Raw genomic sequence first — 14,740 nt, 5'->3', positions numbered from 1 at the left:
TTGTTCTGCCAGAAAAATGTACAAATGTAATGCACACGGTCATCTAAGCTCTGTCACAGCTCAGACCCAACACGTCTACGGTCTCTGGTATGATGCAGGAGGTTCAGACATTTGATTTACTTTGTATGTTTTGTCATTTGATTCTATTTAAAACCTCACAGGATGTCATCACTGTGGATTTTATGATGCTGGAAATGCTCTTTACTAGAATTGTGTTATGGTCAAAAGTTACCATTATACAACAAGTAAGTCCGACCCAGAGATCTGATTGGTCAACTGGACATTTGGAACGTACTCAAATCATCGTGACATCACACCCTGCTCATCACTAGAGATATCACTCCACTCCCTCAATGGCGTATACACAATATATATAATTCATATAATATGCAATATAATGTTTTTACTTGTTATATTAAATGTGACCCATTTGGTGAAATCAGGTCTCTTTTGTCCTTTTTGGCTCGCTGGACCAGTTTGGTTTTAACACAATACGGTGCTAAAATCTTACAAATACGAGTCCATCGATATCTTTTTAAGGCAGATATCTTAGTTACAACAAGACTGAGCTAGCTGAGCAGTTTAGAGTTTCTATGTGTTGTATTTATTCAGTTTGAGAAACCATCTCTACAAAGCGACAAAACGGACGAGAAATCCTCTCTGTTGCTGGGTGGTTGCTAAGGGTCGGACTACTTCCTGGAGTAGTAAACACTGCTTACATTACATAAGAGTCTGATGTGACTGATTGTTTTCCAGTTCTTAGTCACACCCCATGTGTTGCCATGGAAACGGAGATCACAGTCACAAAAGGTTTTATATTTTGAGAACGAATCGCCCCACAAAATGAATTCATTTAGATGACATATTTTATTTAGTTGGTAACTTGTTGTATAATCGAAATATTACTTGTAATATTAAGAAACCCCAATGCTAAAAACCCAATTAAATCAAAAGTCAGACTTATTTTAAATTAAGCTCATGTTCAAATTCATAAATAAGATGCTGAGTGTGCACTCTTTCTTCGGACAGGAAGACGTTTGACACTTTTGCGACGCCTTTAGCTCCTGAAGTCGTTTTTGAAAGAACGTTTGTGTTCAGCAGAGTGTCTCATTTCTGAGTGACATTTAATTTTCAGCACACGGAGGTTTAGGTTCCTCTCTTTGTGCTCAGCGTAAGAAGACCCATGTTCAATGAAGTCACTGCCTTTCACCATGTTTACGAATGCTCCAATCAGAGCGCACTGCTGTTGCAGACTGTTGAAATTGATTAATTCATTGATGTAACAAGGTCAGATTTGGACAATAGTGTCATGACAACGCTGGCAGCGACGGCCACTGCATGCTCAGTGTCATGGGAAATGTATGCCTTTCAAAATAAAAGTGCAGCATCGGAAATTCTGCAGACTTCAAAGTTTAACTGTTTTTTATCAACCCATTTATTTCCACACACACACAGTGTTTTAAAATACAGACAACAGCTCCTGACAGCAGTTAGAAAATGTCTCAGTGACCGTTGACCTCCGTAAAGGGCTCGGGCTCCTCCTCCTCCTCTAAAGAGCAGCTCTTACTGCAGCAGATGGACCTCTGAGCGGGACTTCCTCTGGTTTCTGTTCACTATAAAGAGCAGCGTGGCTGTGAGAATGTCATCGGTCTGTTTCACAGCAGGATCCACAGCGAGTCAGAAACGAGGTCATGAAGCGTCACAACAGTTCAGTGGAAACAGCTGTGACGTTGTGTACATGACAGCTGCTGTTTGTGGGCATGTGTGAACCAGCACTGGATACATTTAGGTACCAGAGGTGTGTGTGTGTGGGTGAAAATAAACAGTATTCAAGGACAAACCACAGCTTGTATTAACACGAGGTCGGGAGAATCTTCACCTTCACCACTTCCTGTTTCTTCTACACACGTTAAAAAGATTAAAGGCATTTAAGATGTGTCTGTGTGTGTGTGTGTGTGTGTGTGTGTGTGTGTGTGTGTGTGTGTGTGTGTGTGTGTGTGTGTGTGTGTGTGTGTGTGTGTGTGTGTGTGTGTGTGTGTGTGTGTGTGCTAAAAGACAGTGGAAAGACCCAAGTGTCTGTAACTTTACAGAGATAAAGTCTCTGTCAAGGCGATTGATGAACGAGTAGACGATCTCCCCTCGCGCCCTCCACCTGTGTCTGGTCCGTGGAGCTCCGCCCACAGTGAGACACAGAGATCAGCGGACCTAATGGAACTGAGCTATCGTCGATACCCCGGTGCATCACCTATACTGTGACAAGTCAAAATCTATGCCGTGAAAAAGGTCTATTGACATTAGTTATTAGTAGAAACTGGAAACTTAATCTATTATTTGTTGAGTTGTTTCACTCGAAGCCACAGATGTTTTGCTTCTGATAAAAAAAAAAAAAAAAAAAAATGGGATTTTGAGCAAATTCCTCTGTGGACCATCTTTACTACAGTTTCTGCCAATCAATCCCATATTTCATTGGAGAGGAGCAGAAATCTGACCTGCTGGAGGCGCTACAGAAAATGTCAGAGCCTCACGAACGTTGGGTGTCTGGTGACGGTTGTTGTGCTGTGCTTCACTTCAGCAGGGCTGTCAGACCCATATTCACTTATTTAATTCCATGAATCTACAGACTCTGATGCAGTATGTGGCCTTGTGCACCTTTAAGAAATATAAGGCAGTTTCTCAAAAACACAAGAAATAATGTTACTCATCTACGTTTGCCTGCCCTTTTTCAAACCTGTTGTCACTCTGAATCATATAATCAGTAAGAGTGAAGTGTTTTTAATGGATTACATAGACGGTAACATCCTGAGAGAGATTTGCTGGATTACATTGCTGGAATATGTTCTATGTACAAGAGGCAATGTTCAGATCTGTGTCAGTGCCTGCGCAAATGCCACTCTTATGAACCATTAATAATGTTAATGGAAAAGAGGACCGTGAAGTGTGTGGTTTCATTTCATGATTGGATAGTTAATAGTTGGACAGGTGGCTGGATTATCTGGGAGAGAACTTTAAATTGCCAAGTAAAGTAACAGTTTGTTGTATCCTGGACAAGGAGCTGATAGTGTTGTTAGAGACCAGAGAGGTAACATTAAATACACTGAAAACGGGTTACATACGTCTGGAACACCACCGCTTGCTGTAAAATCAGCTGGTCCAACGTTTACCCCGAGACTGCAAAGGTTTATCCCACATTTATTAACCTCATCGCCAGAATCATGTGTTGAAGGTTTTTTCATGGTGGAGAATTTATTTCTGAAAAAAAAAAAAAAAAATCTCTCTGATGTAGTCTGCACGTAATTACATTTTTAAATTCAACTAAGGGCCAGTTATTAATCAGATTATTGAGAATTAATCGAGCTCCAGCTACAATAAGGGTCACGGATATTTTAGTAAAGGCCTAGTGTGTTGAGAACGAGTCAGATGAACACCAGGATTCATCCTCTGAGGCTAAAGACATGAAGGTGAGAAATTTCATCTCGGCTGTTGAGATATTTCAGTGTGGAACAAGGTGGCGGACCCGCTGACCAACTGACTCACAAACAGACCGGGACTATCCTCCCTGAAGTGACCGGCTGACCTGTTTACTGAAACCCAGACTGAGAACTTCCCCCTCAAATAAAACACCATGTGTGTCCCTGCATGGCTGCACTTGGGAAATGTATTTAGATTTGCTTGCTTGACAGTTTTGTAGTTGTTTGTTGAATTCTTTCTCTGCTGAATGTGTTCTCCATGTCGTAGCAGACTGATCCGACCCCGATCATCGTCATATGGCTGAGGGACAGGAAGTCAAAGCGGAATCTGTCGCAGCTGAACAGGAAGTCAGTTTTACGCAAAGAGGAAGTCGACGTGGACTCACGAACATTCAGCTGAAAGAGAAATGTGGAGCGAAGCTGAATGAGGAACTAAGTACATTTTGTCAAACAAAGACGTGACCACACCAGAACGCTGCTGTACTGAGTTCACCTTCATGGTTGCTGTCGTGTCTTCATACAGACGCAGGGAGGGTATCATCCACTGAGAAACCAGTGCAGTTGATTAATATTTTATCTTGTAAATGATTTCTGTAATTCCTCTTTTTAGTGCCTATTAAAATATAAAATTATTTTAGTCTGTTATGTATAGTTGTATTAATCAATTTGCACATACATTTATTAATGCCGGAAAAGCTTGATATTTCTGTGACACCTGTCGTCCTCCATCAGGTGGTGCTTCCTGCTCCTCCTAGGGATTAATGGAGAAGACGTTTTTGTTTGTTTGGGGTTTTTTGCTTGATGCATTCCTTATTATAGGAAAACAACCTTTGAGGAACTAAAGTATTCAGACCCCTTTAGATTTTTCACTCTTTGTTTCATTGCAGCCATTTGCTAAAATCAAAAAAGTTCATTTTATTTCTCATTAATGTACACTCAGCACCCCATCTTGACAGAAAAAAACAGAAATGTAGAAATTTGTGCAAATTTATTCAAAAAGAAAAACTGAAATATCACATGGTCATAAGTATTCAGACCCTTTGCTGTGACACTCATATTTAACTCACATGCTGTCCATTTCTTCTGATCCTCCTTGAGATGGTTCGACTCCTTCATTGGAGTCCAGCTGTGTTTAATTAAGCTGATTGGACTTGATTAGGAAAGGCACACACCTGTCTATATAAGACCTTACAGCTCACAGTGCATGTCAGAGCAAATGAGAATCATGAGGTCGAAGGAACTGTCCAAGGAGCTCAGAGACAGAGTTGTGGCAAGGCACAGATCTGGCCAACGTTACAAAATAATTTCTGCAGCACTCAAGGTTCCTAAGAGCACAGTGGCCTCCATAATCCTTAAATGGAAGAAGTTTGGGACGACCAGAACTCTTCCTAGACCTGGCCGTCCAGCCAAACTGAGCAATCGTGGGAGAAGAGCCTTGGTGAGAGAGGTAAAGAAGAACCCAAAGATCACTGTGGCTGAGCTCCAGAGATGCAGTAGGGAGATGGGAGAAAGTTCCACAAAGTCAACTATCACTGCAGCCCTCCACCAGTCGGGGCTTTATGGCAGAGTGGCCCGACGGAAGCCTCTCCTCAGTGCAAGACATATGAAAGCCCGCATAGAGTTTGCAAAAAAAAACACATGAAGGACTCCCAGATTATGAGAAATAAGATTCTCTGGTCTGATGAGACCAAGATTGAACTTTTTGGCGTTAATTCTAAGCGGTATGTGTGGAGAAAACCAGGCACTGCTCATCACCTGCCCAATACAATCCCAACAGTGAAACATGGTGGTGGCAGCATCATGCTATGGGGGTGTTTTTCAGCTGCAGGGACAGGACGACTGGTTGCAATTGAAGAAAAGATGAATGCGGCCAAGTACAGAGATATCCTGGAAGAAAACCTCTTCCAGAGTGCTCTGGACCTCAGACTGGGCCGAAGGTTCACCTTCCAACAAGACAATGACCCGAAGCACACAGCTAAAATAACAAAGGAGTGGCTTCGGAACAACTCTGTGACCATTCTTGACTGGCCCAGCCAGAGCCCTGACCTAAACCCAATGGAGCATCTCTGGAGAGACCTGAAAATGGCTGTCCACCAACGTTCACCATCCAACCTGACGGAACTGGAGAGGATCTGCAAGGAAGAATGGCAGAGGATCCCCAAATCCAGGTGTGAAAAGCTTGTTGCATCATTCCCAAGAAGACTCATGGCTGTACTAGCTCAAAAGGGTGCTTCTACTCAATACTGAGCAAAGGGTCTGAATACTTATGACCATGTGATATTTCAGTTTTTCTTTTTGAATAAATTTGCACAAATTTCTACATTTCTGTTTTTTTCTGTCAAGATGGGGTGCTGAGTGTACATTAATGAGAAATAAAATGAACTTTTTTGATTTTAGAAAATGGCTGCAATGAAACAAAGAGTGAAAAATTTAAAGGGGTCTGAATACTTTCCGTACCCACTGTATTGAATTATTGTTCTTTATTCCAAATTTCAGTTCTGTTTGTAAAGAATGTGTACAGCCTTTCACCAGACACCAGGTTTAAAAACTCCTGACACTGTGAACTACAGAGACGTTTGGTGACAGGTTCAATCAGCACTGTACGAAATGACTTTGTGAGGGCTTGAATGTAACGGATGTTGATTTATGTTGATATATTTTGATCTATGAATCAGTGACGGTAAACTTCCAGCTTCCCTCTGTTCACTTCTCTGTCTCAGCTCTGGTCGTTACGAGCTCCACTTCCTCCAAGAGGCTGCTTCTTAAAGAAGCCCGGCTCCTGACGGATCTCTTCACCTCGGTCGTGGAATACTTCTAAAGTAATTAGATAATAAAAAGGATCGAAAATAAGCAGACTTATATCCATTAAGGCATCATGGAGAATGTGGACATTGAGACATGTGGCTGTTTTTTTAAAGAGGTCTCTTTGTTTGTGGAATTTTGTGTATTATATTTTGTTTGATTTCAATATGCTGTGAGTTTGTACAGCTGCTGCCTTGGCCAGGTCTCTTTGAAAAGACTTCCTGATAAAATAAAGCTTAAAGTCACAGTAGACGTTTAACAGATGTGATACTGTGATACTGTAAATTCTAAATCTATATGATCATTTTTTACAACAAATATACAGACGATCGACTTCAAACATTGGTTATTTCCTTGATGGCCCTGAAAAAAATGATCAGCCAATTCGTATTCATTTCTGAGGTTGTGTGCAACCTAAGCCCCCGTAAACACAATGTTTTTATTCTATTCATGCGGTGCAGAGTAGTTCAAAAACTACTGTTTCTGATCAAAGTGATAACAAACTAAATGTCAATAAACAGATAAACACAAATCGCTGTTTACCAGAACAACAAAAACCCTCTCAAAGACCCATGTCACTTCATTATTGTTGAGTGTGGGGAGGGCACAGGAAGTGAGCCCAAAATCAGAGGTTTAACAAAGCCTAAAAAACCTTTTGGGCCACGTCTGGAAAGAATATGACTCCATCTTGAAAGACTTTATCTGGTTCTCTAAATGATAATAATCATCATGGATGCGACAGAACTCACAACTGATACTGGAATCAGCTGATTAATCATGAGCTCATTTAAAGGGCGAGTGATGCCTTTACGTGGTGTCATTTTCCAGCATTTATTTTTCAAGTTTTTAATGAACCACTCAGCACAGGTCTCACTTCTTTAATAACCTGCATTAAGAATCAAAATATCAAAATATGATATCTCAGTCTGGAGACAGAAACCAAACCAAGTCTGTCAAATCTGTACTTGTATCTTGTTGCCTATAACTTGGATGAGGGACTTCTTTTAATGACCTTTACGAGCCCGTATTTAGGTTTAGTGAGAGGCAGAAGAAACACACAAAACAAACCTGAGCAGCGGGATGAAAACACATTAACCTTGACTGTGATATCATTAAATGCTTTACAGATCTCTGATAGATACGAGGAGAAGCTGGCCTCAGGCTGCTACAGCAGGAGGCTGCAGGGCTGGAAATGTCACAGGAAGATTATAGAAGATTTCACAGGGAAGCAGACTGCTAGATGAGGGCGTGGTTACATAAGCAGAGAGCTGGGATCATCTGGTTTCATGAGGAAGTTTGTTTTATTTTAATGTGACGGTGATGATCATCTCTGGGATCATTATCAGTCTGTTGGGAGACTTTCTGTTTCTGTTAACTTACCACCGTAATGCAGGTAGTTCATTTTAAATGGATGTATATTATAGTTGTATTTGGGATTATTGTGCTGCTGCTACATATATTTCTCACACACTCTGTAAGGTTAGTCAGAAAGGAAGGAGTCCTACCATTGTAGGTCACTCTGGGTTTGGTTAAACACAGAACCAGGTGAAGATCCATCTCATCTGAGGACACAAACTTGGAGCACACGGGGCACTTGAAGCCTGGAAGACAAAAAAAAAACACAATGAACAAGAGGTGGACTACGAGGAAAAACAATCAAGTTACAAACACTTTGACTTTTCTTCACTCCTCAGCACTACTGAGGAGTTTTTCATTTCAAGTTAAGTTTGTTCAGTACATCAAGGTGATGCTCTTCATATTTCTTCGCAGCCTCAATCAATGACTTCATGTGTTTCATCTCTTTTGCATTCTGTAAACAACAGTAGTTTTATTGTAAATGTACAGTTTACTGTTTCTCAGAGGACTGAGCCTGTTCCATGTTACACTGAGCTACACATATTAATGTGTGCAGCTCGGCGTAGGGTCTCTTAAAGCTTTCCAAATATTAAAGGTTCATCATTACAAAATGCATCAAACAAAAAATGGATTGTTTGAGGTGTCCTGGATTTACTGTGAGGGTGGAGGGGATCTTTTTACTTTCAGTACTGTGGTTGGTCAGAAGGAAGCTGGCCGGTAGTGAATTAAAGTTTTAGAAGTGTTTTTTTATTTTCTAAAACTAGAAACAAGGTTGATGAGACTGAAGTTTACAGAGAACCAACAGACAGATCGTAAAAAGCCATTTCGAGCTGAGGAGAACTGCTGTTAGGTTACATGCAGTCTTCAGGAGGCAGAATCTGAGAAAATCTTCAGCACAGAGGCAGAAACATACCAGAAGTCCCAGGAATGTGCTCAAATCATCATGACATCACACCCTGATCATCAGTAGAAATATCACTCCGCCTTCTCAATGGGAATATATAATTGGAATCTAATTTCATATAATATGTAATATAATGTTGTTTTTACTCATTACATTAAATGGGATTCATTTGGTGAAGTCGAGCCTCTTTTGGTTCTTTTTTGTCTCTCTGAGCACCCGTACCGTAACACCACGGAGAGTCGGGCACTTAAAATCCTAGCGGCGGCTAGCTGGACCGGTTTGGTTTTAACACGTAACAAGTTGCTAGAATCATAAAAACTATAAAATTGTATAGATTCTGCTCTACCAGTTGGTAACTTGTTTTTATAATCGCAGATGGTGTGTTTTTCTCACACGCACGCACACACACACACACACACACACACACACACACACACACACACACACACACACACACACACACACACACACACACACACACACACACACACACACACACACACACACACACACTGCTGCTGAAGCCCACCAGACACCTGAGGAAATCCCTTTATGTTTACTATTACAAGAAAATCAAAGTGGAGCTTTAAGGATTCAGATTTTAGAACAGTTTTAGTCAGCAAACCATTTAAAACCTCCTGGAGCATCACTACAAAACACTACACCATTCACGACAGGCCAGAAATCCAGCTTTTGTTCATATTAAAGAAGTGCTGGTAAAAGGATTAATCAATATTACATTACATCAGTGAAAACAGATTTATTCACAGGAGAGGTCACAGATAATTCCATGAACAAAACTCCAAACAGGATGCTCCCTGAATATTTACAGTTACAACTCAGCGTGTCATCATCCCTTTGTATCAGTTTCCATCACAGTTACGTTGTCACAAAAAATCCTGCAGCCTCCTGACATCACTGTGACCTTTGTCACAGATTATCTTCAGCGTATCCTCCTCCACCAGCTGTTGGCAAAACATTCCTGCAGCAGGGTGCCGAGAGTCACACATCCCGACAGGTGACCGACGTCGTCAGCGGTGTGTGAATGTGAGCTGTGTGTGGAGCTCCCTACCACGGTGCACATGGTGTGATACTGATTGGATGAATAGATTAGTGCAGCTACAAACATGCTCTCCGCTGCTCGTCTGACCTATTTAAGTGAATCACAACACACACACACACACACACAGGCAGATCTCCTGGCCATCTGCTGACAGTGAGGGATGTTCAGTATAGGTGTGTTTATTTGAAGGAGAGAAGAGGATGAATTCCAGCTCTGCACGACTCTCACGAGGCTGCGATGACTCATCCAGTAAACTGAATGAGACGCTCTCTCTGTGAATTAAACAGCTGCATGTCGGTCTGAGGTCCTACCTGCTGCTGGTCACATTAAGTCTCTGGATACAACTCACAAAGGCTGGAATACAAACACATGAACAACACCAGTGTTATATCTGACCCTGGAGACATGTATATCTTTGTATATCTGTATATATTTGTATTGCCCAGCAGCAAACTGCTGCTGTCGAAAGATTAACATCCAGTGAACACAAATAGTGAATTCAGACAACAAAGTCACACGATCTGAAACGTCTGCTGCCTTCAGGCACCGACGCTCCGAACTCAGGAATTCCCAAAACAACACTGAAGAGAGGTGGAAATGTTTAGATGAAGAGGTAATTTATTTAAAACGTGGAAGTTCATCTCCATTTAAAACACACAAACATATCATCATCATCATCATCATCATCATCATGCCCTGATAAAAGCTTGCCTCCAGACAGGAATACATCCTTCTGCTGGTTTCACTAAAAAGAGGCAAAACAAAAGAGGAAGATTAAAACCTGTTGTCGAAGGAAAACCTTCAAATGCCACTTGTCACCGTTTTTGTTTTCAGCATCACATGTGCTGCTGTTTGAGGAAACTGTCTGAACACTTTCTCCTACGAAACTAAAAACTCAACATCTAAAGTTTCAGGTTCTTCCTCGTTTGGCTCCAAGCAAGCTGGATTCGTTTAGTTTCTAAAAACAGGCTGCACAACATTTTTTTAAGCATTGTAGGACTTTGTTCTCCTTCTTAAGGTGCTTTGTTTTGGTGAAGAAGATTGAACCCTGCAGGATTAACTAAGCCGGATTGGTCTCAGACAGTATAATGGCTCTTTAGGTTCAGAGCTTTGTATGTTCTCTGCTGTATGCGGTGGATAATCTGCTCTGTGGCGCCACAACAACATGTGTACATATAAATCAGACCTCTCACCAGTAAACAGTCCTCCCAGCTGCGTATGAAACAACTCCAAACTTTAAATTAAGCGGTTTAAATGAATAACGCTATGCTGAAACAATGGGAAGACCGCTGCTGACGTCTACAAAACCATCAAGCTTTTATATACGTTTTCTGTTGTTTTCTTCTTCTTGATTCCTCAAATTTCTCCTCTTTAAAATTTAACAACATCTTTGTGTTAGTGTGTCTTTGATGGAGGTGGATGAAGGAGAGGTGGGATCGGGGTGAGCGCAGACCAAACAATCAATCATTGTGTGAAGGAAGCAGCCTGCTGTGAGCCGTCCGATAAAACAATCATTGGAATCAAACAGGAAATTTAGGAGATCTTCAGGTGAAATATTGAATGATATTGAATGAATCCGTCATTTCTGACACATGAGACTGACAGCTCATTTGTCTACCGCAGCGCAGAGCTCAACCCTCTCTAACCTAATGGAATGAGCAAAAAAATCGGAGCCCGAACCAAAGTGATGCCGTCGAGGCCCGACGATTCACTTTAAAGCCAAAACATGAAAAACCAACAACCTGTGATTCACGAACAAACACAGTGTGGTTTGGAAATACAGATAAACATTTAGAAACCAATGCATTTAGTTTTGCAAAATCAAAACATTATTTCTAACACATCATTAATCAGAACAAATTATTCATGTCTCAAGAACAACAAAAAAGTATCCTGCAAAGACAAAAACAAATATCACTTGACTTTTAGCACCATCAATGCACCGTCACAGAGCTGAAGACTTTCAGATGTCTGGAGGGATTCTCCTTCCACAATAACTATGAGTCCTTTAGTTGTATAATAACAGATGCCGGTTATGTTTGTTAGGTCTCACTTCTTTGTGTATTAATCCACGGTTCGAATTACCATTAAGATCGTCTTACATGAAAGACACAAATCTGGAGGTGTATAAAATGAGTCGAGAACCAGAATCCTTTATTTCTCCTTCGTTGTGTTCTCTTTGCTGACAAAGACCAGGTTCTCCAGAACAAGCTGTGAGCCAACAACTTGGCTTTAGTTTGAAAACACACACTGTTCACCAGAAGCCTTCACACTTGTGACTGTACGAGCTCCACATCACTGCTTCCATCTAATCTGCTTTTTGGACAGCATCCCGGGGCTCCCAGTTCATTATCCAACGTCCTTAATTCAGCTCTCCCGCAGCCCCTGAATCAGCACATCCTGCACTCCACGCTATTAAATGGGATTTATAAATCATCATTTCATTGATCAGTTCACTGATCATTCCACTGGCCTGGCTGAACTTCACTCCTCCAGCTCGCTGTGTCATGCACAAACACAAATGCCGATCAGCACATCCACGATCACCACCGCTTCATCACTCAGCTTTTTACACGGGTCGGCATATTCTCAAGTTGAGAACTGGCCGAGAGAAGGAGCTCCTTCAGAGATACACCCATCACGACTCAATCACCTCAGTGTTTCTGCAGCGTTCTCCCACGCCACATGTGCTGACAGTCTGACTGAACAGGAAACTGAAGTTCTTGTCACAAGGCAGAAAAAAAGAAATGTGGATACTATGAATATTTTCAGGCAGTAGGTAGGTAGGTAGGTATTTACTTTATTAATCCCCGAGGGGAATTTTTTTTCCATCAGTACTTCCCATTATTAGTTTGTGCGTGTGCCAAACTGGATGTAGATGTTTGACTTCCTCCAATCTCAAATCTATACACCATCAGTCAAATGAAACCCTTGAATAAAGATCGGTTTGAGGTAACATGTCTTTAACATGCCTGTAATCATGAATGGATTTTGGTTTTGCTGTTAAAATTGATTGATGACATTTTCCTTCCATGAATATGGGAAGATGGTAGAGTCGATGGCGGAGACCACTGAGGGTCGGCTGGAGAGGCTGGAGGCCAGCAGCAAGACGAGTATAAAAAGATGTGCTTTCAGCTTCTGGAAAACTGGGTGTAAGTCGGATGAATGATGAAACGCCGTCTTCCACCTGCGTCAGTCTCCGTCTGTCTGTCCCCCCTCAGTAAATATTAGCATTACACACACACACACACACACACACACACACACACACACACACACACACACACACACACACACACACACACACACACACACACACACACACTCCTTATGCCTATCATTCCCAGCACAGCTTGTAATAGCTCAATGTTGGTTTGTGTTGCTTCATATTCATGTGAAATATTTAGTTTTGAAATTGGTGTTTTTCTGATAAATATCCTGCAAGGAGCTCCCTGAAGTCACCACAGAGCTGTTAGGATTCCCTAAAAATTCAATATAAAGCTGTTTCAACTTCTCATCATTGATTTATGAAACCTGGCAGCTGAAGATGAATATTCTTCTGTTAAAATCAGGATACATCTCATTCTGCCTTCTTGGTTTTTGGACTGACATTGGGGAGAAACTGCTTCAAAAAAGGTGAGTGACCACAGACTATATAAAAGCGTTTGTAGCTTCCGGCTCTGAAAAATGAGGCCGACGCAGAAGTCCTTTAAACTGCAATACCACAGAGGCTTCATAACGGCCGTTCACAATCCAACAGGTGACGTCACTGCTGGTTGCTGCTTGGTTCGAACACAAAATCAATAATTGCACTCTGGATGTCTAAAAGTGTATTTTGAGCAGCCATCAATAATAATGAGACAATCGTAAACATCATAACTGCAATTACATTTTTACTAGTAACAATAACAGTTTAGGATATCTACAAACATCTTAACTGGTCAAATTTCTTCTTGGATATCTGAAATGATGTCACTGTTCTCATTGTTCACTTAGTAGACTGACACAATTCATCTTGCAGATGTCCATGATACAATTACATCCCGTCAAAAGTCCAATTAAGATATCCATCATTACATTCTGATAATAAGAATTGCCCCGTGCGTTGTATATAGAAACCAATGTACTGTTCAGTTCTGTAAATCCGAAATGTAAATTCCATATATCTTTGTTTAAATTCTGACAAAACAAAACTTTTAATCGGTTAAAAATATCTTCAATTTGTTTAACTGTCTGTTTGCAAGCTGGTCAAAATTCCATTGTGGATATCTGAAACTGGAATTATTACAAGTCAAAGCGTTTTTGTGACTTTCCAGAACAGATAATGAGTCCTCCATGCATTGATTGGTCAGATGGGTGGAATAAAGTAAAGTCCAGTTAACCAAATCCGAGCTCCACCACGTCCTGTCAGAAACCTGCAGCTGACGTCACGTCCCGCAGCTGACGTCACGTCCCGCAGCGAGACACCAACATACATCCGCTGCCGTTTTCAACTGAAGGCTCTCAGCAGCAGAGATCAGCGACGCAGGTTAAGAAGCTGCTGGTTGATCTCATCAAGGTAGATTTGAGCTAATCCAGTCTGATTCAGACACTAACACCACTGTGGCTCAGCTCTGCTGCAGGATCTCCAGAAACATCACACTGACCTGCTGGAAGTTTCTCCACTCAGACACAATAATATTATGATCAGTAGGAGGATTCAGATCACTGAGTCTTTGCACAATAATAAAAATCTGTCTCTGGTTTCTTCGCCAGCTCCAGTCTGACTTTAACCAGATGAAATCCTTCAGCCAGCTTCATGGAGCAGAAACAGCCTTCTGCTGACTTTCTTCAAAAGGAATCAAATAATGCAGCTACTGTTGGGAAAAATACACAAAGTCGAAATTACAAACTATTTTTGTCTTTAATATCCTTCATCAACTATTGACAAAGAAATGTCACAATTTGATTACCGTAATCTGATTGGGAAATTCAAAATACATCTATGAAAAGAAATGAGATCTGTTTGTCCCTGTATGTATGACGATGTAGTGTGTGTGCAGAGGATACCTTCGATTATTATAGAGACAAAAGCCTCTCATCTGACTTTCAACGGTACCACTGTCCTGCAACGATCGCATGCCTGCATGTCACAGTCAAACAAACTGA

At 41.2% G+C, this 14,740-nt stretch overlaps 1 protein-coding gene across 1 annotated transcript in view; it reads right to left on the bottom strand.

Moving 5' to 3' along the window:
• Positions 1 to 14,740, bottom strand: part of znrf2b (zinc and ring finger 2b) — a 36,392-nt gene that overhangs the window by 9,279 nt on the left and 12,373 nt on the right. Inside the window, exon 2 of the mRNA XM_069702153.1 lies at positions 7,775 to 7,870. Coding sequence (XP_069558254.1) covers positions 7,775 to 7,870 — 96 coding nt within the window. The remainder of the gene's footprint in view (positions 1 to 7,774; positions 7,871 to 14,740) is intronic.

The sequence above is a fragment of the Brachyistius frenatus genome, unplaced genomic scaffold, assembly GCF_029030835.1.
Source record: "Brachyistius frenatus isolate BFR_SWC_R1_liver_20210118 unplaced genomic scaffold, ASM2903083v1 Contig_40, whole genome shotgun sequence".
Taxonomy (NCBI): Eukaryota; Metazoa; Chordata; class Actinopteri; family Embiotocidae; genus Brachyistius; species Brachyistius frenatus.
The sequence above is the reverse complement of the archived record's forward strand: the minus strand, read 5'-3'. Positions and strand labels throughout refer to the sequence as shown.